The sequence below is a fragment of the Mesoplodon bidens genome (genome assembly GCF_964165515.1).
Source record: "Mesoplodon bidens genome assembly, chromosome: X".
Lineage (NCBI taxonomy): Eukaryota > Metazoa > Chordata > Mammalia > Artiodactyla > Ziphiidae > Mesoplodon > Mesoplodon bidens.
Window position 1 is genome coordinate 122,046,281 of NC_138163.1, and position 16,311 is coordinate 122,062,591.

Here is a 16,311-nt window from a genome sequence, read left to right on the forward strand (position 1 = left end):
ATGTTAGTGTAAAAGGCACAAAATGGTATCCCAGGGACATATTCAGTTTGGCCTCCAAAGTATTGGCCAAGATTTAAAATGTAGGATATTTCGGGGCTTCCCTGGTGGCGCAGTGGTTGAGAGTCCACCTGCTGATGCAGGGGACACGGGTTCGTGCCCCTGTCCAGGAGGATCCCACATGCCGTGGAGCGGCTGGGCCCGTGAGCCATGGCCACTGAGCCTGCGCGTCCGGAGCCTGTGCTCCACAACAGGAGAGGCCACAACAGTGAGAGGCCCATGTACCGCAAAAAATAAAATAAATAAATAAAATAAAATAAAATGTAGGATATTTCACATACAAGTCCGTATTTCTGACTTCTCTCAAAAAACAAAAAACCAGAAACCGAGCAACCCTCGGGAGGCATCCTGCATGAAAAGAGCCTGAGCTGAATCCTGAATATCACATCCATTCCTATTCATCACTACTGTGTCCCAAACACTGAGGCCCAGGGTCAGCTGTCACTCGTCACTGCACTTGCACTGGCTTCTGCTGACACCCAGCCAGCTTTACTCCTGTACGTTATTTAATGTTCCTCACTGGCTGTGAGGGTATTTGAGCTTGGAACTCCTGACTTTCGCCTTGACTAAGTCCTTTGCACCTTTCAGGCACTGCACATCTTTGACTTGCAGACTCCACACCAACTGGTCCCTGAGCCAGTGAGAACCAAGCCTCCAAGGTGCTTACCTCAGAGTAGAGTCTAGAATTTGTTTCCTCCTCTAAGCTGCTATCCCAGAGAATCTGAAACATCCTCACCAACTACTAGCTTGACTCCAACTCCCACCCCTGTTGCCAGACCATGAATCTCGTGTGGGGTTGCTTGAATCCTTCCCCCCTCATATTAGAGCACTCTGAGAAACCCAGTTGGTCAGACACCAACAACTCCACCTTCCCAGTCCTGGCTACTAGCACCCGCTCACCCAGGGACTGAGCCCTGCCATGCTGAACTCCAGGCAGGGCTTGAACTCTTCAATTCTTTTAACAGGCACTGTCCAATAGCCACACATGGCAACTGAACACTTGAAATGGGGTTAGTCCGAACTGAGATGTGCTATAAATATAAAATATGCATGGGGCTTCAAAGACTGAGTGTTAAATAAAGCATACAAACTATTGCATTAATAATTTTACATTAATTACTTGTTGAAATGACAATATTTTGGATATATTTGGTTAAGCAAAATATATTATTGAATTAATTTCACCTGTTTCATTTTACTTTTTAAATAAGGCTAGTAGAAAATGTAAAATTCCATACATGGCTCATATCGAGTTCTATTGGATAATGCTACTTCAGGTAATAAAGACAACCACCGTCCAAAGAGTTCTGCAACTCCCTACTCTCACTCCACTGGCCTGTCCCTCTGGTTCAAGTAAAGTCTGCAGCCAGTCCCACATGGATTAAGGCCCTGGCTCACTATCTGATAGGCAGGAGATTGTTCCATGTGGCCTCTTTAGGTGGCTTGCTGTGGAAGGATTCTCTTTTTTCTACATGCTATTCTTCCTGTTTCTAATTAAATTTGTGAAACTCCCATAGTTATGTGTGAGTGAATAAATATGACTGTACGTGAATGTGGCTGTGTGCACGTGCAGACTCGCATATGGGAAGTCACAAGGAAATAGTAATGTAAAACTGTGTGTTTTCCCCAATGAAAAAGGAAGAGAGGGGGCTTCCCTGGTGGCGCAGTGGTTAAGGGCCCGCCCGCCGATGCAGGGGACACGGGTTCGTGCCCCGGTCCGGGAAGATCCCACATGCCGCGGAGCGGTTGGGCCCGTGAGCCATGGCCGCTGAGCCTGCGCGTCTGGAGCCTGTGCTCCGCAACGGGAGAGGCCACAACAGTGAGAGGCCCACGTACCGCAAAAAAAAAAAAAAAAAAAAAAAAAAGGAAGAGAGGTATGTTGGGGGAGTGAGGGAGGACGCTTTCCCTGCTATGAAGGAAACCTCAAAGTGAACTGCTCCTCCCACCCTCTCTATAACAAAGGGTCTATAACAAAGGGTGCCAACCAGAGGCAGTTGGGCCAACTTGCCATTAAGAGGCTGCAGAGGGCTTCCCTGGTGGCTCAGTGGTTAAGAATCCGCCTGCCAATGCAGGGGACACTGGTTCGAGCCCTGGTTCGGGAAGATCCCACATGCCGCGGAGCAATGAAGCCTGTGCGCCACAACTACTGAGCCTGCGCTCTAGAGCCCGCGAGCCACAACTACTGAGCCCGCGTGCTACAATTACTGAAGCCTGCGCACCTAGAGCCCGTGCTCCACAACAAGAGAAGCCACCACAAGAAGCCCACGCGCCGCAACGAAGAGTAGCGCCCGCTCGCTGCAACTAGAGAAAGCCTGCACACAGCAACGACCCGACACAGCCCAAAAAAATAAATTTATTTAAAAAAAAAAAAAAAGGCTGTAAAAACAGAAATACTGAGAAGCACAAAGTCTCTTAGAGGAACCCAGGTATCAGTTTTCAAAGGAAAACTAAATAGCTCAGAGGAAAAACACAGCAACCAAAAAAAGCAGAACTAAAAAGTAGCCTAAAGGCCCTCACACGGAGTTTGGCACAGTCCACTTAAAGCAATTTGAATCAGGGAAATTTTCTATGATCTGAAAATTGAAGCGAATACTTGCACTAATGCAACAGGCTTTAGTAAATGATGTACTGTCGCCCTGAGTCAAATGCCTGCCCTGCTCATATGAATTGCCAGAGCTGTTTTTTGGTGGTAACTGCAAACAAATGAATGATGCAAAGGCCTTGCTACTCCAAGTGTGGTCCCTAAACCAGCAGTGTTAGCACTGCTTGGGAGCTTGTTATGCAAATTCTTGGGTCCTACCCCAGACCCAGTTAAAATGCAATGAAATTTTGCATTTTAACCACCAGATCCTTCAGTGATTCCTGTACACATTAAAGTTTGAGAAATACCTGAAATTTAACCTTCTGACTATTCATTTGCTTAACAACTGTTTTTGAAAATAAAACAATGGCACCCACCCCTCTGAGTTAGTGTCTCTGGAATTTGTCCCATTGGGGATATTTCTGTTTTTCTCTTTGGATTGTAGCTAATAATAAAGAATGTTTTTCAAGTAAATCAGTGGTTCCAGGTGGTTCTTGGATGAGAGCCCTGGAACACGGCTATAAAAAGCCAGATATTACTCTTATAAGTATCCAACTTAAGTATTCCCTGAGGCAAATAGCTTCTGCTTAAGGGAGGCAAATAATTTTATGTAAAATAAATGAGTATCTGTGTAACTATCACACTACCTTCACGTCCCATGTACATCAAAGTAAGGGGGGAAGTGCCAAAATCAACTTTACTTGTCACATCCTGACACATGAAAAAGGGACTTTCATACCAAAACTGAGACAAACAAATTAATCCACATACCTTTCGTATTACTTAAAATTCTTCTACTGCCAAAAAAAAAAAAAATCCTGCTATATAAAAACACCTCCATTATCCCTTAATTGTTTTTATATCCTTCCCAGGGCTTATAATGTTACCACTGTGATTATCTGATAAATTCTCAATCCATTTACTCCGACCAAGGAGTGAAAGAAAACACAATGGGAATATTCAGTATTTTGAAGTAAGACATTAATTCTTCAGTGGAATTATTTACAAGGAGAGTACCTCCAGGTTCAAATATGAAGTCTCGAACTTGGCATAAAATTCTCCAAAGTATCAAAAGAGAGAAAAAAATCCAAGTAAATGTGCTTAGATGTATGGCATTCCACAGCAAACCTCAGCACATAATACATAGTTATAATACATATCAACACATAATACCAACCAGTGGAATTATCATGGCTTAACAGACTTTTTTATTTCTTTGCCTTTAAATTCAATGTTTAATGACCACCTGCATCCAAGGTGCTTACATATTCATATCTCACTGACTACGATGGATTGTTATTAGCAAAGGGAAGCAAAATATACCATCCCAAAATATGCCCCTTTGGCATATTGATTATTTGGGGCTGATTATTTTTGAGAGGCTGCAGACACAGGAATTGTCCGGAAAACAGTAGAAATCACCCTTTTGTGAGAGAAATTGACATTTATAAGGGTAATCTCCATTGTAAGGGTGTCTCCCTCTCTGTACCAAGAGGAGGAGCATGACTAAATCTCTAGAAACTCTTAGCAATGGAGAAGGCAAGGACTTAAGTCTGCCTCACAGCCACACCCCTATTTACTGCATTTTGTCTGGATTCTCCCAGTGCTCAACGTCTTCTTTCGTCTTTAGCTGAACTTGGAGGTTTTTTTTTTTTTTTTGTGGTACGCGGGCCTCTCACTGTTGTGGCCTCTCCCATTGCGGCACAGGCTCCGGACGCGCAGGCTCAGCGGCCATGGCTCACGGGCCCAGCCGCTCCGCGGCACGTGGGATCCTCCCGGACCGGGGCACGAACCCGTGTCCCCCGCATCGGCAGGCGGACTCTCAACCACTGCGCCACCAGGGAAGCCCTGGACTTGGAATTTAAGGTGGTAGCTTGGGCCATTTCTGGGAGTTACTCAGTTTTCCTGAGTAGAAGAGGTACACATGTTATTAAACTTGTTTGGTTTTCTCCTATTAATCTTTTATTATAGGAGGGTCTCAGCCAAGAACCTAGAAGAGTAGAGAAAAAATTATTTTTCCTCCCCTACATTAGTTAATCATACCTAGATATTCTGCTTCATGCCATTTGTAAAATATAATTCTTCACAAAGAAAATGCACATCAAAAAAAAAAACCTAGCTAAATTGAAATTTCTATTTTAAAATAGACCCTCTCCTCCAGTGTAGCTGAAACACATGGAGAAGAACACAGCCAAAATGAGGAGACTTTTTAAAATTCATGACCTCCAACTTCACCTAGAGCAGCCACACTACATCTCCTCAGTTTACTCAGCCTCCCACTCCCCTGGACAACCATGTCACTCCTCCTCTGTCCTCCAACCTTCAGCCCCAACCTCTGAACTAAACTCAAGACTCACATAACCCTACTGCCCCCATGACATCTCCACCTGGAGGTCTGATAACATCTCAAATTCAACATGGCCGAAACTGAACTCCTGATCTTCCCTTGCAAACCTGATCCTCCCCACAGCATTCCTCTTCTCAGTTAATAGCACCTCCCTATTTCCATTTAATCAGACTCAGAGCTCCTACTCTCAGATCCCTCAACAAATCTGTCAGCAAACTGCACCGGTTCTATCCTTCAGAATGTATTCAGAATACAACCCCTTCTCACAACTTCCACAGCTACCATCTAGTCCAAGCCACCATCATCTCTGGCCTGGTCCCTCTGATAGTCTCCTAATTGGCCTCCCTGCTTCTATTCTTGACCTGATACAATCTCTTCTCAACACAGCAGCCAGGGCGATCCTCTCAACATAAGTCAAGTCACATCAGGCCTCTGCTAAAAAGCCTGCATTAGCTCCCCACTTCACTCAGAGTAAAAGCCAACATTCTTACAATGTTCTACAGGTATTATAAAATGCCGCACCATCCCTGCTATTGCTCTGACCTCAGTGCCTACTTCTCTCACCCTCATTCACCCTGCTCCAGCCACGTGGACCTCCCTGCTCTTCCCTGACCACTCCAGGCACATCCCTCCCTCAGAGATTTTGCACTAACTGTTCCATCTGCTTAGAACACTCTTCCCCCAGATAGATGCCATATCTAATTCTCTCACCTCCTTCAAATCTTTGCCAAATGTCATCTTCACAATGAGGCTTTCCTTAATCATCCTATTTAATCCTACAATCCACCCCACATATTCATACCTTCCAGCAATCCTGATTTGTCTTTACCCTGATCTCATTCTTTTCTCTTCCAGAGTCCTTATCATCTTCTAATACACTTGTTAATGTATGCATTGTATTGATTTTTTTGTCTACCCTCACCAATAGAATGTCATCTCAATGAGGTCAGGGATCTTTGTTCTGTTGTATCCCAAGTGCCTAGAACAGTGCCTAGTATATAACAGATGTTCAACAAATATTTGTTGAGTAAATAATGAAATTAAACCTCAGCTTTTATTAGTGGATTTATCTGGTTGGGCCATTAACACCACTATGACAATTACGAATAGCCACAGATCATGGGTACATGGAAGTTGATTACAATGCTCTTTCCATATACGTTTAGAAATTTACAAAATAAAAGAATTTCTTTTTAAGCTTATGAAAAAAATTGACAGTGTTTTCTGTGAAATAAATGTCACATCTCTAGTTTTTAGAAGACAGCATAAGGAAAGGGGGAAAAAATCCCTGCATTTTTTTTGTTTCTAAGCCACTTAATAGTTGTTAAATATGAGAGGGTGTGGAGAAAAGGGAACCCTCCTACACTGTTGGTGGGAATGTAAATTAGTGCAGCCACTATGGAGAATAGTATGGAGGTTCCTTAAAAAACTAAAAATAGAACTACCATATGATCCAGCAATCCCACTTCTGGGCATATATCCAGAGAAAACTCTAATTCAAAAAGATACATGCAACCCAATGTTCATAATAGCACTATTTACAACAGTCGAGACATGGAAGCAACCCTAGTGTCCATCGACGGATGAACAAATAAAGAAGATGTGGTGTACACACACACACACACACACACACACACACACACACACACACACACACACACACACATGATGGAATACTACTCAGCCATAAAAAAGAATGAAATAATGCCATTTGCAGCAACATGGATGGACCTAGAGATTATCATACTAAGTGAAGTAAGTCAGACAGAGAAAGACAAATACCATATGATATCACTTATATGTGGAATCCAAAAAAATAATACAAATCAACTTATTTACAAAACAGAAATAGACTCACAGACATAGAAAACAAACTTACGTTTACCAAAGGGAAAAGGGGAGAGGGATAAATTAGGAGTTTGGGATTAACAGATACACACTAATATATATATAAAATAGATAAACAACAAGGTCTTATTGTATAGCACAGGGAATTATACTCAATATCTCGTAATAACCTATGATGGAAAAGAATCTGAAAAAGAATAGATATATATGTATGTATAACTGAATCACTTTGCTGTGTACCCAAAACTAATACACTGTAAATCAACTATATTTCAATTAAAAAATTGTTTGTTTTCAACCCAATCAAAAAATGAGCAGAAGACTTAAACTGACATCTCTCCACAGATGGCCAATAGGCACATGAAAAGATGCTCAACATCACTAATTATTACATTATACTATATATATTATATATATAACTATTATGCACATAACTGTATCACTTTGCTGTACACCAGAAACTAACACAACATTGTAAATCAACTATACTTCAATTTTTTAAAAAGTTGCTTATTTTGAAGAACAAAAAATAAATAAATAAAATTGGCAAAAAAAGAAGTTGTTAAATATATTACAAATCACTTCATCACTGGGTCTCCAGCTTCCTCATCTGTAAAACAAAGAAATCTGACTAGAAAATCTCTACCTTTTGTAATTACAATAGTTCATATATCTAATCCTAAAATTATTTAGGTCCTCTTTTTTCCTAAGCATTGACCTAACACATTTAATCTCTACAGGAGAAATTCTGACTCTTCAAGGCATGATTTCATGCTGTTTTCTCATTTCTAAATTTTCTTAATTTTCATGATAACATTCTACATTTGAGTTTGAGTTTTCAATTAATATGGTACTGCAGGAATTCCTCTTTGAAGCAAAACTGTTATCTAGATTTGTCACTTGAAGAGCTAGAAGGCTGATATTGGCCTGTTGACCATATACATGTCAGATCTGGTTAACCGCCCTTGTTTTTATCAGCTGGGGAGCAGCACTTACCACCTCCTTCTTGTCTTCCTGGAAGTGTACATCCACAAACATTTTCCCAGCAACATAAGGGAGGGTACTTTCAATAAAGTTGACACATTTATCCCACTGAGGCAACAAAGTTGTGGTACCCTGGATTACCTGTGGGAGATAATCAATCCAGATTGAGCTTCACTTGGATAAAACCAACGACTGAAAAAAAGTTCAAACAACCTGAAGGAAACAGTCTACAAAACACTGCAGGCCCCAACCCATATACATGTGTCAGATAGTAAACCAAAGGTAAAATTGGATGAAGAAAAATATTCTGCTTGTCCCATTATATTTAAAACTAAGTGAAAATATTTTAAGAGTGGATAATAATGTATTCCTCCTTTCCTTCCAATTTTCCCCATTAAACAAAGGATTTGGACAATAGCATAGCTTTTCTGCAGTTAACAGGGATGAGAGGGGATGCTGTCCAAGTGTCCAGATGGTAGTTAATTTCCACCAAGAAAGGTCTAACATCAGTAGGTGATCAAAGCTCCTGCCCAGTGAGGGTTTCCTTGCTCTGGGAAGTACACTCATAAGACAGACCAGGAAAATATGCCCACCATGAACAACCCAGGAAGCATATTTACATTGTGTCATAACAGAACACACTGGTGACCAAGTAAAAAACAAATGTAAATGTTTTTCTCATCTGTCCCAATTAAACCATTTCAAGAAAACGCTTACAAACAAGTAAGGAAGTTCCAAAGCAGGACTTGGAAGGCTCAAAGGTTTACTCTTGGGGGATGAAAGCAAAGAAATACATATCGTTTAAGTTGCCCTTGCAGGTTGGGAGTTTGGAGGACTCAAAATGCAAAGTGAAGGCAGACAGCAAGGGAGGGAGGCTCTGAGAATGGTGGCTGGAGGCATCCCTTGAACGATGTTAGACTCAGGTTGTTGGTTCAGAGCAAATGGGATTAACAATGAAATTCATCTATTCTTCCTCTACTTTCTGATAACACAACCACTCTCAGAGGTAAGGAATGAATGAATCTATTTTTAAAACTTCTAGAGAAAGAGACCTTACAATCTTCTTTGACAATTCAGTATTATATTTAGCACTTTATGCTCAAGAAACATCCCTTCATACCTAACCTCAAATTTTCACAAACTACTTCTTACACCTCTCTATTCTCTTCACAGTGGGGGTGGAAAGCAGCTGGGTACCATCTTTTATGTGAGCCATGGGAGTTAAAAATACACACAGACACATATATATAATCTACCTTTTTTGTAACTTAACACTTTGATATGACCTCAACATATATAGTTGTTTTATGATGTTCTCTATAAAGCTCAATACTCTAGTGACTTTAAGGGCCAAAATGTATCCAAAATAATTGTGCTACTACTCAAGAGTAATGACCCACTAAGAACTTCTCTACTTATCACTTTCTCTAGTAACTAAAATGTCTGTTAAATGAAATTATAGTTTTCAAAATTTGCCATTACTTAACTCCAAATTGAGATAAAATTAACTTAAAATATTTTCTAAAGTCACAAAATTCTTAAAATGTTAAAAAAAAAAAAGCCACAAAATCCTTAAGTCCTATATTAGTAAGAGAATTACTAAGACAAAAGCCTCTGAGACAAAGAGTAACACCTATGTAAGTTAAGAGGACAACAGGAGTGGGAGAGGAGCAAAGATCACAGAGCTGGGTGAGGAGGGGGAGAAGAAAAGTGTTTCAGGCAGTTGAGCCACATCTCAGAGGAGACTAAATTTAGGCCTCTTTGGCCTAGTAGAATTAGGATAAATTAAAAGACTGAAGATCAAGGTAGAGTTAAAGACAAAACTCTACCCCTAAATTAAAGATGAAACTTTACCATCTAATACTTATATCATGCGTATTTTGAATATTCAGAATACTGAAAATGAAAGACAGTTGCAAATATATCACTAGGAAATATTAAAATTATAATTACAGTGACCCACTTAAAAGCACTGGGGGAAAGGGGAATAAATTGATAAGAAGGGGAGAGCGAAAACAACATGTTGGTCCCAAGTATTGCCCTCAATATCTCTATATAGCCTCATCAAAGAAGAGCTTGAGTGTACCTTACTGTATGTAAGGTTTACCTCAATAAAAAGAAATAAAGCCAAAAAAAAAAAATAGAGTTTGAGATGCAAAACTCCCTCTGTTTAAACAATTGGATTGTTTCATCTAATCCCTGAAGATGATTTTTATTGGATTGGTTAATATACAGACTGTTCTGGCATGTGAAGTTATCCAGTGATGTAACACTGCAATCTTAAAACGTACCCGTGAGAATTCCAGCCACCTATACTGAAAGCGCCTGCTTAGGTTTGGAATTCTGGAATAAACCATCCTCCACACCAAATAGTTGGCAACGGTCCTGTTAACAGAAAGAGAAGCACATTTCTTGTGTTGAATTTGATATCTGATGCTCTGCAGAACACCCTGGGAAAATCTGTTGGCAAAGCTCCACGGAGGGACCTCTTGCTCATACAAAACTGCAGAACTTTCACTTGAGAAATGACATAAGATGATACAGTGTCAATAAGCTCAACCAAAATTGGCTTGCTTTTCACCACCTAATATAGATAGATGATATGAAAATTCCAGCCCCAGGCCTCAGCATGAACATTTTGCTTTCCCACTCAGGACATGGAGTCCACTGTTACCCAGCCTTTCATGTCTAGAAATTGTCAAGAACTTCCAATTATTAAGTGACTTGATAAAATGCAGATGAATTCTTACCTTTTGGAAACAAAAGGCAATATATTGGCTAATACCAATTATCTAGATGTGCACCTGGTTGCAAACCTGCTAGATGTGGGAGTTTGGGCAAGTCACTTAAGCTCATTGATTTTATCTTTGTCATACAATGAGAATGATCCCTACCTTATAGGGCTATTGTGAAGTTAAAATAAGTGACAAAATGTTTGACAGAGTAAATTCCAGTTTTCATTGCTGTTCACTTCCAAACATATGAACAACCCCATACACTCATGTAATGTCCATAATACATATTTTTAAAAATCCGTTACATTTTCTTAAGTGTTGCCTTTTTTCTATAAGCAAAACATGCCCTGACCTTAGAAGGATGTGTGATCTGAGTTAATTTCTACCTCAGTAGTGATGATGAATTTTTAATGACCCATCCCCTCCCAGCTGTGCCATTACCATGGTGACTAATAACACACATTCCTGAGATGGCTCTCGGTCAGGCAGCCATGTGAGAGCAGTGTGACATGATGATGGCAACTGGCCCATCAAGAACAACCCACACTCCCATTTGCATGGCATCCTAACCCAGTGGACATGCACTCTTAGCAATTAAATTTATTTCAGCATATACACCCAATATATGAATAGTCATTTTATTTTATATAGAGATATACTAATGGACTAACATATCAGGAATGTTTTTCACAAATATAGAAATAGACATTTTGAAAGATAAAATGAAAGATATTTTCCAAAGTCCTTAGTTAATCCTTCAAACACTTTTAGGTAATTCTTCAAGACACATTATCCATATAGGATTAGGTCAATACAATGACAGTCAATGTAAGTCAACATCTCATATGGTTGTCTTGACTATTTCAAAATATTTTGACCATATCCTTCCCAGATCTGGTTAGAACACCATTGTTTTTACCTTGTCAGCTGGCCAACCAAGACGGCGTAACTAGAGTGGGAGAAGGGCCACTTCTGCCATTTTTTTCCCATTCACTTTGTGCTTATACTATTAGTAATAGCTTCAATTCCTGTTTCTCTACAAGAATTTTTTAAATCACTTGTCCATTTTGTGAGGATTAAACCAATAATAAAATTCATAAATCTACAGGTCTATGTAAATGACTTGAGATTATTTTTAATATATGGAATAAAGACTAACCAGTGAAGGTAACACTGTCTTGCCTCATATGTGCCATGCAGATCAAATGAAGGGTCCATGGCCATCTATATAGCAAAACTCAATATAGTCTAGTTATTTTTTCAATGGAAAGAATAAAGATATATAGAAGTTCTAAAGTTTTCTTCTCAGACCCAGTGGATCTTGTTGAGGTATGCACACTTCCCCTCGGAGACCACCACTCTCATCAGTAAAATCTAGCCCTTGTCCATGCTCTTTTGAGGCACTATAATAAACATGTACTTTTAGGTCATTCCTTTGGACCTTTTGAGTTCATATCCCTAATCCTGAGCAAGACAAGAAGTGCTCACTGAGCACCTACTGTTGTCCAAGTATCGTCCCAGATGCCATGAGGAATGTAAAGAAATAGGAACTCATCACCTACATTCAGAGAACTTAGAGTGTAGCTGGGGGACACGGAACTTCAGATTTCAGCTTATTCATGAAAAATGGGTTTTTTAATTGAATGGGATACACGGTAGGTACATAAGGAACCCTTCTTTCATTCACTCATTCAGCACATCCTGAGCATCCGATATGTACTAATAGTTCTAGGTGCTGGGGAGATGGACAGCTGAGAAAGCTATACCCCTGATCTCCTGAGTCTTTTAGCCAAGCAGGGAACCAGGCAAGCACAGAAATAATGATCTGGCAGACCCCAGCACCCAAAAGTGCATGCCAGACACTGGGCTGGGGAGAGTGCACACCTCAACCTGAGGGATGAGAGTAGGCCTCGGGAGAGGGACAGGGCTTGGGCTATTAAGGCTTCAGGGTGTGAAACAGGAACATGAACTCCGGACAGGCTGAATAATGCAGGAATAGTTTCTGTGTTGGAGGGGATGTTGAGCAGGGCCATCACTCACAGAGCTATAGGCAGAAAGGCCAGCTACAGCAGCGAACACACAGGCTGCAATTAGGGTCCAAAATCTAGAATGTTAAAGGGGCAGAGCCCAATCCTAACACACGGTCTGTATGTTCTTCAACCTTAAAATACTGCTTTTGTGCTGTGAGAGCTGTGCTGGCTCTATAGGTAGAGATTCAAAGGAGGTCCATGGCCAGCAGATATGCTTACATGAATTCAAAAGCTATTCCCTCAAGGGGTCTATGATGAGCCAGATCAATTGGGCAAGTTGTTAGGATGCGGCCTGATGCTGGCGGTAAAAGAGGCAGCATGATGCAAGTATGTTGGGGTTTTAGATTTTTCAGCGTTTCCTGCTCCCTTAAAATCACACCGCTTAAGGCATCCCATATTATCTATAACTCCCACAGCATTGCTATAGGAGAGATGTTATTGTACGCATTTTACATAAAAGGAAACTTGACACCTAGAACCATTAAGTAATGCCTCATGATCCCATAATCAGTCGGTCTCCAACTCAATAGAATCACCTGGGGAGTTTTAAAAGTCCAGATGCCCAGGCCACTCCAGACCAATTAAATCAGTATCTCTAGGGTGAGACCCACGATAAATATTGTTTTTAAATCCCTCCCAGCTAAGTCCAATGTGCAACCAAGTTGGAGAAGGGGTGTAATAAGCAGTAGAGGCTAGACCAGACCAAGGTGTGTCTGACTCAAAGCCTCTGCGCTTTTCCCCATGCCACACAGTGAGGGATTAACACCTCTAGTTCCGCAAAGATTTCCTGGCCACTCACCCAGAACACTCCGACAACCACACTCCACAGAAATCTGTGGGTATGAAGAAAGAAGAGTGTGTGAGGCCTTCATACGCAAGGCACGACCAAGACGATAGCCCACAGAAGACCTCTGAGAGCTAGAAGACGGAATTGGGTAAGCTCGCACAGTGAGGCAACGGCGCTGAGGAGCTGCTCCAGCGTGCTATAAATACACTGACAAAATGCTGGGGAGCACAGCTTTGGAGTGCTAATATTACCACGCCAGGAACAGATCTGACTGTAATGACTGAATTACTGCCACTTAATGCTCAGAGGCATCAAAAAAACAAAACAAAAATAAGACTCGGCAACAGTCCTTGAAATAACACATAATATCTTTTTTTTCAAAAAGCATTTTTAGCAGTATGGTAATTTCCCCAAATGGCAATAAATAAAGTAGAGGAAAGCAAAGCATCTCAGGAGAGAATCCACCACTAAGAGAGCAGCATGAAATCATTTCCCAAAGCCTCTGACTAGGAAGATTTTTTTTTTAAGAAGATTTTCCTGCCCCTTGTTTTCAATTAGGGACAGCTTGCATTTGTATTGCATTTAAGAGATCATAAAGACCTTTTTTGATCCTCATGACGATGCTATGGGGTGGTTATTATTATTATTCCAATTTTCAGATAAATAAAACAAAGGTCAGAGGTCAAAGGACTTCTAAGTATGGGTCAATTCCAGGACTAACATTTGGGTCTTCAGATTCCACAGCTTGCATTTGCTCCTGAGTCAAACCACCTGAGGTAAGCCAAACAGGTACCTCTCGAAGGTTCTCAAAGCCAAAGAGACCTTCCTAAATCCTACAGGCAGCCCAGAGGTATGCAGCTTCACCATCACCTGAGAACTTGTTAGAAAATTCCTGGGCCTCCACCAAGATCTACTGAATCAGAAACTGTTGCCTTTTTTTTTTTTTTTTTCCCTTTTTTTTGGATGCACTGCACAGCATGTGGGATCTTAGTTCCCCGACCAGGGATCGAACCCACGCCCGCTGCAGTGGACATGTGGAGTTTTAACCACTGGACCGCCAGGGAAGTCCGGAAACTGTTGCCTCGAAGGCAACATCCAATTTAATGCTAGTCCCATCACCCAACATGCTCAACATCCCCCTTTTCCACTCTTCCCTACCTGGAAAATTCCTCCTTATCCTTTGGGGTTCTGCTCCTATGTCACCTCCTGCACAGTGGGCATTGGGCCATCTGGTTAACTTTTAGAAATTTTTAGGAAATATCTTCTATGTGAGAAGTACCATGCTAGGCCTTGAAGTTACAAAGGCAATTACAGGAGTGCCCACCATCAGAGGCTCACGGAGTCGTGGAGGTGAGGGAGAGGAGCAAAGCAGAAAATTAGGTAAGTTCTTTGATATTTTGCTCCTGGGCACGAAGCTACACTATATTTCCCAGCTTCTCTTGCAGTTAAATGGGGGTCATGTGGCTGAGTTCTGGTCAATGGAATATGGGTTGAAGTGACACATTCCACTTCTAGGCCTTCCCACAAAACCTCCTGTGCAATCCTCCACTCTCTTTCCCCATCCACTGGCTGAATGGAGAGGATTCCAAAAAGCCAGAGGAAGGCAGAACCACAAGATGGAAGGAGCCTGGGTTCCCAAGTCCCTACTTGGAGGAAAGCTGCCTTACAGGGACACCCATTTTGGACATTCCAGGAGCACAGAATACAATTTTCATTGTACAAGCCAATAAGAGTTTAGAGGTGCTTATTACAGTGATTGGTATGTCCTGACTAATATAGTAACTGGGGAACCCAAGGGCACGTTTCCTTGACCACTCTTGTGCCACAACACAAGTGAGGATCAAAGATAATTAGCAGTCTAAAAACCTTACTGTGCCATGCAAATAAAGTGCTATCAAAATTCTCAAGAAGCATATAGTGTTTTGAAATCTCATAAACATACACAGAATACAAGTTGTTTTTGAGGAATTGGTTGCTGAAGAGTAAACTATGTGACAGAGATTTGGGTTTTGTCTTTATTTAAAACTGAAGCTTCATAATATCTGCGGGTCATTTATGTTATGTACATAATGTCTGCAGTTCATTTTTCTATCTATATTTTCTTACACTATAGTTCACTATGTTTACATCTGTCTAAGTTATCATTTTGTCAAGAACCAGATTAATGTCTTCCTCCCATCATGGTCTTTCTTGGTCCCTTTGTTATGACAGGTCCTGCAATTCTAAAGTGTAATCACCACCAAAGAGATTATCTAATACAGTAAACCAAGGCCCAATCTATCCCCTGGTTGTAAATTATGCTTTTGTGGAAGTAAAATTAATACAACTTCCAAAAGTACCTACTAATTTACAACTGAAGATAACACAGACACTAGAAGAAACCAACTCACTAGGTGCTGAAGGATGCATATACAGCATGGCAAACTCCATCTTTCAACAGAAATTACCAACACCATTTAAAATGTGCTGAGTAACTCAATGGCATAGGAGTACAAAATCATTTGGGTCATATTTTATAGTATTACAGAGCTAGGAAGTACATATGAAAAAGTTTTCTAAAGCAGTGAGTCTCCCAAAAAACTAATCATAAGATTCCCGGGATGCTTGTTAAAATATAGACTTCTGGGCCTCACCCCAGATCTACTGCATCAGCCTCTAAGGAGGAGGGCCCTTGGAATCTGTATTTTTACAGATTCATCATTACAAGGTGATGCTGCTGGCATTACTGGTCCACAGACCACACTTGGAATAGCAAGGCTCTACCTCACAAAGAATCTGAAGTGAATTTATTATTTCTACTCTCCCTTTTCTGCATGTTTACTTTTTTGTATGCCTTCTTCAGTGAACACATATTGTTTTTATCATAAGAAAACAGCATCTTAAAATGAACAGCTCTTCAAAAGTGTCTAAGTATTTTCGTAGGTGGGGATGGATGCTAAGTT

The 16,311-nt window shown here is 40.8% G+C and overlaps 1 protein-coding gene across 1 annotated transcript in view; it reads right to left on the bottom strand.

The window, feature by feature from the left end:
• Positions 1–16,311, bottom strand: part of PHEX (phosphate regulating endopeptidase X-linked) — a 197,016-nt gene that overhangs the window by 123,167 nt on the left and 57,538 nt on the right. The window contains exons 10-11 of the mRNA XM_081221774.1: positions 10,109–10,202; positions 7,830–7,958 (exon numbers count right to left, since the gene is read on the bottom strand). Coding sequence (XP_081077900.1) covers positions 7,830–7,958; positions 10,109–10,202 — 223 coding nt within the window. The remainder of the gene's footprint in view (positions 1–7,829; positions 7,959–10,108; positions 10,203–16,311) is intronic.